The sequence below is a fragment of the Lipotes vexillifer genome, unplaced genomic scaffold (genome assembly GCF_000442215.2).
Source record: "Lipotes vexillifer unplaced genomic scaffold, Lipotes_vexillifer_v1.1 scaffold103, whole genome shotgun sequence".
Taxonomy (NCBI): domain Eukaryota; kingdom Metazoa; phylum Chordata; class Mammalia; order Artiodactyla; family Lipotidae; genus Lipotes; species Lipotes vexillifer.
Window position 1 is genome coordinate 353403 of NW_006797029.1, and position 12999 is coordinate 366401.

The 12999-nt window shown below is 39.7% G+C and overlaps 1 protein-coding gene across 1 annotated transcript in view; it reads right to left on the reverse strand.

The window, feature by feature from the left end:
* PEAK1 (pseudopodium enriched atypical kinase 1) overlaps nucleotides 1-12999 on the reverse strand; it is a 255154-nt gene that overhangs the window by 33842 nt on the left and 208313 nt on the right. Inside the window, exon 4 of the mRNA XM_007469163.1 lies at nucleotides 262-452. Coding sequence (XP_007469225.1) covers nucleotides 262-452 — 191 coding nt within the window. The remainder of the gene's footprint in view (nucleotides 1-261; nucleotides 453-12999) is intronic.

A 12999-nucleotide genomic window follows, 5' to 3' on the forward strand; every position in this document is an offset into this window, starting at 1 on the left:
TTCCCTCCCGGTGAGTCTCTCAAGGCAGGGACTATGTCAGAATCCTAGCACATGGCACAGGACTCATGGTAACAGGTGTTTAATATATGCCTAGTACAAATTAAATACAGAACTTCTTCTGATGTGAGTTAAAATTTATAACTCCAATTTCCAACTTTTGCCCCATGGAACAATAAAAACCATCTTTCCAGGGAAATAAGCATTAGGCTGGTACATAAAAAGACAAACTTTAAATACTCTTTACGTGACATTTGCACTTACCTAAGTTGCTGTATGTTGCACTACAGGGATTCGGGTCCATAGGACCTGAAATGTCTCCCTTTTCCTCTTCCCTTTCCAGTTCAGGCAGCGGCAATGCCGATGTGACGGAAGTACAGCCCCCATCATCTTGCTTCACAACAGTGCTTGGATTCCGAGGAGAAAAATCCTCTGTCACTTCATGGGTCACGTGACTGAAACAAATCAGACCACCATCACACTGGCATTCAAAGGTTTTTGCTAAAATTTAGATTTATGGAAGGCACATATTGCCATAAATGTAAATAACTGGCCCTATAGTCACAGCAATGGGTCATAAACCCCAACATACTTGTCTGAATATAAGGCAGTCTTTCATGCAGGCAGATACTTCTATCATATATATATTGGGATACTTGATACATACTTGATTCATACATATTGAGAATTCAGTTTGGTAGAGGAGCTATAGTAGGCTCAGAGGGAAGTTTGAGAATAACAGGTAAGGAGTGGAACTTTTTTTTTAGGTAGTAGGGGTAGAGGGAACTGAATGCTTAACTTGTTAAAGGGTGATACACTAAAGTATTTAAGAAAGTATTTAGCATATTTACTATATTTACCATACTATATTATAGTCATCCCTTGGTATCTGAAGGGGGCCGGTTCTAGGACCACCCACAGGATACCAAAATCCACAGATGCTCAAGTCCCTTATATAAAGTGGCATTTGCATATAACCTACACACATCCTCCCATATACTTTAAATCATCTCTAGATTACTTATAGTACCCAATACAATGTAAATGCTATGTAAGCAGTTGCCGGTGCACTGCGAATTCAATTTTTGCTTTTTGGAACTTTCTGGAATTTCTTTTCCCCTAATATTTTTAATCCATGGTTGGTTGAATCTGCAGATGTGGAACTCGCAAATAAAAAGGGTGAACTGTGCTATAATACTATAATAAATATGAAATAATCTACAGTATTTACTTTATTTAGTATATAATATTTAGTACACACAAAAGTATTTACGAAACTATTTAGTAAAGGATCAGGAGTAAAGCTGAGATTTAAAAAAGGAAGTAAAGCAATTATTTTAGGTAAACTGAGGCCTGGAAGCCTTGTTGCTAGGAGCACAGTGAAGCATCAGCCTTTGTCTGTATGCATGCAGCAGGCAAGGCAAATGGAAAAGAAAGTTCTGACCTCTAGTTAATCTCATCTATTAAAATGAATCTGAAGCATCCCATTGGCCACATACCAGAGGATGGTCATCCATAGTGCTTTGTGTTTCCCGATCTTGTTTCACTGCTGCCTGCTCATTTGCTTATAGCTATCTCTTCCAGTCTTCCCCACATCCCACTCTGCCTGAACTTCCAATTCTGTTGCTGTAGTGTACAAGGGGGTGGAATGATTATTAAATGTTGGTGGAGAAAACCAGCCTAGTTAGAAAATCTCATTGGGCTGGTTCAACGAAACAAATTCAAAATCAGGCACCTTTAATGGTTTCTGGGTCTACTAAAAGTATCCCTAGACTGTCACACACTCACCAGCTAGCTCTTCTTCCTGTTTTTGTTTTGTTTTGTTTTGTTTTAATGGGCAAAGAGAAAGAATGAAAGGAAACATCTTATATACTGTGACATGTTATTTCTGGATTTTCAAATGGCAGTGTGTCATGGTGACATTTACAAGTTTCTTTAAAAGAGGTACTTTGTTTGATCATGTGTCATCAGAACATATATCACCTGTGGATTTGAGGGAGTAGATCTGAAGGAGTACTTTCTTATCAATTTTTCATTATGGAAATTATGCATGTGCCAGAACAGAAAAATAAGCCTTGAAGTCTGCTGGATATACAACTTCAAAAATATTCTTTCAAAGCTGGCAGAGCCAGAGGTCTCTCTATACTGAGAGTAAGCAATGAGTGGGAGGTACCATTATGGAATCTGGCTCTTGGGGATAGGGTGAGGTGGGAAGGGATCAGTTCACTAGCAGTCAGCAGGGTGGTTTATGTAAAGGAGGCCTCACATGGTAAAGCATGCTGACTCTTCTTAATGGGCTGCCTTAGGTTATCAACCCAAAACAAAGCTAGTTTCTCATAATATGGAACATCATAAATTCAAGGTAACAAGGGGCTCTACTTCCACGCGTTAGCGAAGAAAAGCAAAGTGACACTTCTGAGACCCTCTTAGACGCTGCTTAGTGTCACTGAGAAGTTATCAACATGCTTCAGGAGAGGGAAAACGATCTTTGCTGGGCAAAAGTTAATTTAAGCCATTTTAAATTTCAAAGCAATAAATATAGTGATTAAAAAACATCATCCCCCTTTGACAGGAAAAACATTAAACCTCCAGACACTCTCTTCTTATTCTCGAGTCAACTTGAGAGGTTTCTAAAAAGGTGTTTTTAGCCTCCTAATCTCTGCAGCCTTGCTCTTGCCTTTTCTCTTACTTCCCTCAATCTCATTGTTATTACTAAAAGGAAGCTCTCTTTTCCATTTGTCAAAAATGATTGGTGAAGGCGGGTTCAGAAACCATGACTCCACCCTTGCTTGTCTGTTTTCCTCCCAGGGAATGGGCTATTTATATTAAGCCTATTGTAAAAGCTACAAGAAAGAGTTGCTGCTATTAACCAGTGAGGAATTCCCTGGGCCTGTTCCCACATACATGAAACATAGCTCTGTGCTCTTAAGGGGTTCTCAAAACAAAATATGGATGCTAAAAAGCAAGAAATATTAAAGACTCACCCACTGTACTCACTCATACAATTCCCCATTAAAGGAAATTCTACAGGGCCTTCTTCAGTCTGTTAATCATGTTCTGAAGCTCTGATGAACCATAGCTCCCACTGAGTTCTGGAGGACTACAAGTTGGGCAAGATATAAGAGGCTCGAATTCTTCACCTTAATATAACCCACTGCACCTTGACCTTTACCTGAGGGGTTTGGTCTGGGAAATGAGCCAAATTACTTTTGGGAAACTAAGCAAAGTGAATGCTAGTTTTATTAACTCTTTGAGGACCAGGGCAGCACAACCTATATTCTCTACAAAGGTCAGTTTTCACAAGCACATTTTAAATAAGTGCACTGGTATATTAAATCACCAGTTAAAACAATTGTCATCTATGGAGAACTATGCAAAAGAGTTGATGAAAGTTAAATCACATGGATTTGCAAATGGATACTAAGATGTTTAACCTGCATTTACAGTGACAGCAGTGTCTAAAAGGAAGAATTTAAAAAAATGCATCAATGATATGTCATGTCCATGCTTGAGGGAAGAAAAGCTCTTTGTATGATTAAAATGGTAAAAGAGAGAGGAAAGGGGAAAGGAAGAGGTTTTGAGAGCTCAAGCTTAGATGTGGTAACATGCTGTGACCAAAAAATGAAAAAGAATCAAGAACAGCATCAGAGAAGGTGATTCAGTCACTACGTATAAACAAATTGTCCAGGAAGAAAAAAGGAAGTAAAATCCTATAATTAATTTATCTTAGGCATATTAATTTTATAAGGGAATATAATTTTTGACCATTGACTTTTTTAATGTTTCATATTTAGATATAAAATCAGAAAACCCTCCCAAATAGTAATATGACACTTTCCAAATACAGGCTTTATCTCCTAACAAAGTGGTTCACCACTGACCTTTCATTGGGAAATGTTTGATGTAATGGAGAAAACACCAAAACAGGAATCAGAGAACCCAGATTCCGTTTCCCTATTACTTTGATCTTCTGTACAAACTAGATGACAACATCAGGAGGGAGATAATGGAGAAAATGAAAAGTTCCCCCATTTCGCCATGAGATAGATGGCCAAAAAAAAAATTCTTTAAAATGAAATTACAAGAAATCTACTAGGATTTCTAATACAATATATCTTAGCACATGTCTTGAAGTAGCAAATAATGATGAAGGTAATGATTTTTTTCAGGATAAGTACAAGTTGATATTCATTATTATAAAACAGAACTGTTAACTGATAAATGGCCCACAGAGAGGAAGTTATGGCTTTTCTATTCCTGGTGTTAAAATTCATGTTGAAACAATCCCTAGCTCTGTAATGCAATGTAGGATATCTGTAGTAACTACGGCATTGACATCTAGGTCCTTGATCATCAGGCTGGGTCAAACCCTGACTTTGTCTCTCTTTTCCTGACCCTCAGCATTTGTTCTACTTTCAGAATGGGAGATAGCACACATTTCTTTTTACCTCAAACTCTTTGACCAACGTTTCGTTAATGACCAGTTTTTAATTGAGATTTGGTAATGTCTGACCTGACACAAAAAAAATCACGTCACCATCTCCACAAAGACACATCTCAATTTCTGAACATGGAGGATGAACTTAAGGTATTCAAAGGAAATGGTAACATTGTTACAGATAGGTCTGTAATACAAATGAATCCCTTGGTAAGTTTATATCTCAACAGTCTGCAATAGTCATACATAATTCAAAGCCGCAGAAGCAATCTCCTGCGGGAAGCTCACTTGGCTTACCCAGGTAGTAGGATTAATCATTACACCATCAAATGAGACAGTCCTTTTTTTTTCCCCTGGAAAATTCATTCAAGACAGATTTTGGTAGAAATTCTGTTAATGTCTGAATATACTTTTTGAAAAGGCAAATCAAATGCCACATTAGAAAGGATTAAAGGCCTTTATGTATCCAAGTATTTCCACGATGTCAGTTCAACTTTTTCTTCAAATTCAACCACCTTCATTCAGCTTCAGAAGGGACAGTAAATGAAATCAGGCTTCTATAGAGACCATCTGCCTCTTGGGGCAAATGGTATCCTAAATTCTCATTTGCCAGCTCTCTTCAGCAGCTGCATCTGTCTTTAGTTGTCCAGGTCAGCCAATAAGCAAATGTGTGATTTTTAAAACCTACTTTTACCCCTAAAGATCAGATCAAAGCAATCAGAAACAGCATTTCATGGTTTTATTACTGGTTTCCAAAGCTGCTTATTTCTGGAGTTGCTGGGGATGATGGACCTTTGCAGAAACAGGATGTGAATCAACACGAGGAGGAAAGATCAAAGTTATCGAATCCCACACTGTTTATCTACTGAAAGGGGAAAAACTCCATTTCCTTCTGTCTCCCTACCTGTAGGACCCCCCACCAATATGACATTTCTTAATCCTATCTTAGTTTCCAGGTCATCTACTTGATTTCACTACACTTTCCAATTACTGGCATTCTCAGGTAGAAAAGTGTTGTGTCCATTGATCACCATCTTAGTGTCTCCAATTTTCCACTAAGCCTTCTGTCGTCTTTAACGGAAAACTTCAAACTTCTTATCCTGGACTGAGATTAACCTTTAACTGAGATCTGATGAGTTCTTGCTAATAGCGTCTAACATAGTCTGGTCAGACAAAGGTGTGAATGAAGTGGCTGGGTCTTGGGATGGGGAAGACTGGCAGCCATGTGCAAGGTCTTGAATAGACTCTAATTTCCAGATACTGCACAGTTTCAATTTTTTTTTCTTTAACAAATGTGTTTTTTTTCTTTAACAAATTTTTTCTTTAGCAAATTAAAAGTGTCTTCAAGGCACGAGACTGCAAGATAGCAAAGTAGATAAAAACACAGGCCACTGTAAATCACTGTCACCTTCATAATACTAAGAAAAATTACAGTTTTAAAATCCTATGGGGGCCTCCCTGGTGGCGCAGTGGTTGAGAGTCCGCCTGCCGATGCAGGGGATACGGGTTCGTGCCCCGGTCTGGGAGGATCCCACATGCCGCGGAGCGGCTGGGCCCGTGAGCCATGGCCGCTGAGCTTGCGCGTCCGGCAACGGGAGAGGCCACGACAGGGAGAGGCCCACGTATCGCAAAAAAAAAAAAAAAAAAAAAAATCCTATGAAATAAAAATTCAGAATGGCATCTGTACAAATTAACAGAAAAGATAAATTAATCTTGGAAAAGAGCAATAAAATAGGGCTGCTTTTCTCAATAACAGACGTGTGGAAGGAGATTCTCAGCGTCACCATTTGGCCTTAGCTCACTTCTAAAGAATGGGGTCAGATATTGATGTTTATTTCCTGGAAAGGCCTCTCTAACAGGACTAACCTAAGGACGATATGGAACAGTCATTTTCGGGTCCTGGACTTTTCCCGCATGCCCAGAAGCTCTGGAGAAGTGAGTCACTGAACCTTTCCCCAATGTCCTCTTATCTCCCTCAACTGCCCGTTTGCCCTTTGAGTTGGGGGAGCGAGATGATTATGTATACTAAACTCTCCAGAACATGGCAGGCTCGCTGAAGGAATGGATATAGGGAGGGAACAGGAACAAACACTGCTCAGAACCTATTCCTACTCTACACTGCACAAGCTGCACACTATTCTGTTTAACTCACAAAAACACCTCAAGAGGTAAAGGCGATTATTCTCACTTTACAGATGGGGAAACCAAGACTGAAAACAGTGAAATGAATTGTCTAAGGTTATGTGTGTACTTAGGTGACAGAGTCAGGATCTGAATTCGATACTCTGCAACTCTAACATCCGTGTTCTTTCCAGCACACTGATACCATTAGGTAAGCCTGGTGCATTGTAAAGATTCAAGAATAAATGCTTGATTATGAAGATGAAGAAGTAAAAGTGTTTTGCAAAGAAAAAAGCTATTATTGAAATGTGGGGTATTAATGATTACAGATGCATTCTTTTGAAAAATTCTAAACAAAGTCATTGTTTACATTGCATAAGGATTTCTTTACATGGGAACTGCTCTGGTATAGAAAGACTGTGTTTATAGATGTTTGGCTTCCTAATAATAATCACCACCACTACCTCCACATCTGCTGACTGCTAGGTACTGTGTGCTTAAATACACATCTCCTAACAGTAATACTCTGAGTAAGGGTTGTTATTCCCATAATAGCAAATGATAATAGTAGCCAAAACTTACACAGTGCTTATTATGTCCCTGTTCTAAGCCATGTCTCTCAACAGTGGCACTGTTGACATTTTGGACCAGATGATTGTCATGGGGGGCTGTCCTATGCATAGTAGAATCACACTAACACCTCTTACCTTCTATCCAATAGGTGTGGGAATTACTCTCTACTTCCCCAGTTGTGACAACCAAATAGCCTCCAGACATTGCCAAATATACCCTAGGGGTATAAAAATCCCTTCCCCTCCCCTCCTGTTTAACACTTAACATTAATTCTTTTAAGTCATACAAGGTTATTATCTCTGTTTTACAAATGAAGAAATAGTAAGCCCAGAGTGGTTAAGTGATTTGCCTCAGGTAACATAGCTAATACCTGGTGGAGCTGAGATTCAAACCCAGCACTTCAGCTCTAGTCTGTGCTCTAAACAGATACATTATTCTGTCTCTCAGTTTATAGATGAGGAAACTAAGAAGCAGAGCTCAAGAAACTTGTCCCAGATGACACAGCTAATAAGTGGTGAAAGCAGGATTCAAATCCAGGTCTGAGTGACTTCAAAGCCTATGTTCTAATATATTATGCCAATTGTTATCAGACTTTAACATGTCTAAGAGTTACCTTGTTAAAGATGCAGATTTGTGGCCCTTACCTCCAGGGGTTGATTCTACAGCTCTGTGGTATGATCCAGGAATCTGCATTTATATAAACACCCCAGGTGATTCTGATGCAGTTGGTCCTAGGGCCACAATTTGAGAAACTATTTTTTACTGCCTCTCTCTCTGCAGAGAGAAGAGGGAAATTAAGTATAAAAGGAGTAAAGTATAAGAAGGGAGGAAGAAAATTTTAAGTAAAGGAGCATCATTGCTCAGAAGCAATATGGCTGAACAGGGGAAATAAAATAATTTAAGTAGTCACAGATAAGAGATTCATAATGGGCTATTAAAAAAGGGAGGGAGTGCTTTGGGACCAATCCTTACTATCTGAGGTTTATTCTTAGAATACAATTATACAAACTTACAAAATGTTAGGAAATGAGGATATGGCCTAGTATGACATTTATGATTTTTATTAGAAGGCCTGGCTGGCTGAAGACCACTCTGAAAATAGGAAATGGCATCTATGACACCAGCAGTAAGTCTTCCAACATGCAGTTCTATCTCAGTTCTTTGTATCAACAGAGGACAGAGGTGAACACAAAAGGCAGGCCCCTATGACTGAAAAAGCTGCTCCAAGACAGACCACAGCACCTGTGCCTTCTACCCACCCCACCAGGGGAGTCTTCCTAAAATCTCTTTTGTTCTGCTGTTCCTCTGTTCTATATCAGCCATTGATCCTTGTGACCTGTTGAGGTCAGGTCCAGACTACCTGCAGGACTTCAAAGCCCTTCACCATGAGGCTGCAACATATGTTTTTATCTTTATTCCAGACTTTCTGAGACACAATCCTTCAGCTCCAGACAATGTATTTACATAACTCCCTGTCCCTTGGACACACCATATTCTACGTTTCTGCTGTACCTACTTTCCCTTCCTAGAGTTGCCTCCCTTCTTCTTTCCATCTATTCCAAACTCAGCCAGTCATTAAAGACTATTCAAATCTCACATTACCCATGATGTCTTACTGTCCATGGGAACTCTTCCTTCTCTAAACACCCATGGCAGATGTTATAGACTGTTTGTGTCCCCTCCAGATTCATATGTGGAAACCCTAACCCCCAGTGTGGCTGTAGTTGGAGATGGGGCCTCTAAGCAAATAATATTAAATGAGGTCATAAGGATGGGGCCCTGTCAGACAGGATTTGTGTCCTTTTAAGAAGAGGCACCAGAGAGCGTGGTTTCTCTCTCTGTACACATTATGGAGGAAAGTGAGGACATAATGAGAAAGTGGCCATCGAGTCAGAAGGAGAGCCCTCACCAGAAACCAAATCAGCTGGAAACTTAATCTTGGACTTTTGGCCTCCAGACTGTGAGAAAATAAATTTCTGCTGTTTAAGCCACCTGTCTGTGGTATTTTGTTATGGAGTCCGAACTAAGGCAGCAGGGACTGAGGATCACAGAAAGCACTCAGTAAATGGGTGTTGAATAAATCAAATCAGGTGGGATCTGGGCAGCAAGGCACTAGAAAATAGCACCAGAATCTGTATCTACATTCCTCCCAGCAAAATTTCTGCCTATATCATGATGGAGAATGGAATAGGGACAGGTTCCAATGTGGAGCATCCAAAGGGGGATTCCTCTCCCCAACCAGGAAGTCAGAGGAACAGGACATCTTCTCTGATGCAGAGTGGAGCTTCTCCATGCACCAGCAGCACAGAAAGGCCAACGGCTGATTCTTGAGGCTGTTTCACTCCATGATAACTAGGAGTTGGTGTGGGGAGCGGATCAGTGTGCACTGCTATCATCACTTTGCTATTTTCAGGCAAGTCTTGAGTCTCCCTGCTATTAACAAATCACCATTATAGAGGTACCATATGAGGATAAACTGCTTGTCCTGGGTTAAACCTTTAAATATCACCTGATGACTCTAATCAATATTCTACTGCAGCTATATTAAATAATCACTGACTGAAACTGTGGCCTAGAGGTTTGAATAAAGGCCTAGAAATTAGAAAGTCAAATTTAATCCCAGCTCTGACACCAATGCTACTCTGTCCATGTCTCCTGTTATTCATCTATAAAATGGCTGTAGTGACATTTACAGGAGTATGTATTAACTAGGAATTTCACATAAAGTGCTTCGAAGAGAGTGAACAACTGTGCCAATGTTGAGTACTTTAAGAGTGCTCGACAGGTCAATGAATCAATATGCATCACTGTGGCCCTTAGTGGTCACAGACATGCCTTCTTGAACTTAGGCTGCCTTCATAAAAGACATGGTAGATATCAACAGACTCAATAATCACCAAAAGAGTGCAACAAAAATTACTAACAGGCCAAACATCTCTAAAGTCAGAGTCTGGCTCTGACACCTACTTGCAGAGTGGCCCTGGGACTGTCGATGAGCCTCTCTGTTTCTCAATTTCCTATAATAGGAAGAATGCACTGTCAGAGATACTGGGACAACTGAGGTAACGTGAATGAAAATTACAAATTATATAATAAGATACAAGTATTTAACTTCAGATTCATTAGGTGAACAAGGAAACAAAACGGACCAAATAAGTAGAGGAATTCTCAGTTTGATTCTTCACTTTGTAATATATTCATTGTGAGACTCTAAACAAGTCAGTTTACTTCTCTGGATTTTCAATCACCTCCCCAAAGAGAAAGGAACATAAAGCTATCTGAAGACCACCCCATAACCATTTTGCATCATTCTGTGATTACAATAAAGTGAGATATTTATCAGTTTTCTCTAAAAGAGGATTATTAAAAAATTCAATAGTAAGGACTTTATGAACTCATCTAAGCTTTAAGAACAATATGTCAGCAAATGTAGATGTGCTGATAGTCCAGAAGTTTCTTTAGAGCAAAGAACATATGATCAGAAGAAAGAGCTGCTACTTTCAGCTTGTCTCCAATTTTTTTCTTTATGAGAAATAGGAATTTGATCTTCAAGGCCAGTTTGGTCTGAAAAGATGACTTTGACAGGTTGTCTTAGCAAAGAGCAGAGATAATGCAAATTAATATATAATTGGAGCACACCTGAAACTAATATAACATTGTAAATCAACTATACTTCAATTAAAAAAGTGTTCTTAAAAAAATTTTTTTAAAAGATTGTACATACCAAAAAAACAAAAAAAACAGACGTATAACTGGAGTATAAACATTAAAAAAAAAATTCTAGCTGAACTTTCCAGAGAGAAGGACATCACATTGTACCATAATCTAAGAAGTATTTGGACTTTCTTTTTCCATACTCTGTGTGCATACACACATGTATATAAAGAGACTCAGACTCTGGTTATTTTAGTGAGTAGCAAACCTGACTAGTATTTGACCAGAATGGCTATAGGCCACTAGCATGCCTGATGACTACAGACAAATCAGATATTATAACTTAGTCCAGGGGTCAGCAAACTTTTCTGTGAAGGGTCAGATAGTAAATATTTTAGGCTTTACAGGCCATATGGTGTCTGTTGCAACTATTCAACCCTGCTGTTATGGTGCAAAAGCAGCTGTAGATAACAGGTAAAAAGAAAATGAGTGTGGCTGTTTTCCGATAAAACTTCATTTATAGAAACAGGTGAAAGGTGAGATTTGGCCCACAGGTCACAGTTTGCCAATCCCTGGTCTATACCCCTGAACCTTGGAGTGGATTAGAGGGACTCCGAGGATTGACTCCTGGATTATTTAGGAATATAGCTGAGTTCTAAGGACCCTAAGAAGATCAAAATGGTCTTGGAAGGGTATAAGAAAGCTTATACAGATGACTAGCATTCCTAAGGGAGCAAAGGTGTGCCAAATCTAATCTGCGTGTCCAGAACAGAAGTTGGCTGAGGTTTGGACAGCAGTGTAAGGCATAGCTGGATTCCTGAAATGGTTCTGGGAGTCCTAAAGAAACTGGACTATATGGTATCCAGGATGGATACATGGTAGGGGTCTTTGCTAATTAGGAACATGATTGTCAGGGCTGGTGGAGCTAGGTTAGTCAAAGGTCAAGAGGCCATTCAGGGGGCAAACGATATCCTTAACTTCGGTTGAGAGTGTTATAGTTATTTTAGGCGAGTTACAGTGATTTTCTTAGTTATTGACTGTTTTTCTAATTGACTAGAAAGAAAATTTTTGAGCTAAAATTTTTTTGTTTTTCTTTTATGGGCTGTGCTGCGCAGCATGCGGGATCTTAGTTCCTGACCAGGGATTGAACCCGTGCCCCCTGCAGGGGAAGCATGGAGTCTTAACCCTTAGTTAGACATGGAGTCTTAGTCTCTTGAGCTAAATTTTTAAGTACATGTATGTGACTGGCAACAGATATTGCCTACCAATTATGAAATAAATACGGTTTTAGTCAATAATCAAGAATTTACCACCAGTTTACTGAAAAGACTACTAAAAGGGTATATACTTTGGGAAGAAGTAAATTGAATCCAGAAGGGAAGAATGAAATAAAGATGGAATAGTTTTAAAAAAAAGTGATAAACATGTGAATAAATCTAAAATTAAAAAAGATGATGCTATGTGATGGGGAGTGACTGAGAGTGGGGGGAGTTTCTTATGATTGGGCAGCCAGTGAAGAATCTTCTGAGGGAGTGACATTTAAATCGAGAGCTGAATGACAAGGAGCCAGCCATGCAAAGATCTGAAAGAAGCATACCAAACAGAGTGAATAGCTGATATAAAGGGATTAGGCCTGGCACTTTTGAAGAACAGAAAGAGAACTCCTATTGTGAGAAGTTTATGAGAAAGGTGGTGAGTAGGAGACAGGTTATACTGGTAGTTAGAGGTCAGATTGTATAGGGACTTCCTTCACTGTGTTGAAACAATGGGATCTGCATTTTAGAAAGAGTACAAGACTGTTCCAGAGAGACTAGATTAGAAGGGGTGAGAGATTAGGCAGGGAGATCAATTAGGAAAACACTTTATGATATTTTGGGTGTAGGGGATGAAGGGAAGAGAAAAATCAAAGATGACTCCTGGGCTTCCCTGGTGGCGCAGTGGTTGAGAGTCCGCCTGCTGATGCAGGGGCCACTGGTTTGTGCCCCGGTCCAGGAAGATCCCACATGCCGCAGAGCAGCTAGGCCCGTGGGCCATGGCCGATGAGCCTGCGCATCCAGAGCCTGTGCTCCGCAATGGGAGAGGCCACAATAGTGAGAGAGAGGCCCGTGTACCACAAAGAAAAAAAAAAGATGACTCCTAGTTTTCTAATCCAAGTGACTAGATGGATGGTGGGGCCATTTATCAAGGGAAGGCTTGGGATTGAATAGATTTGTAGG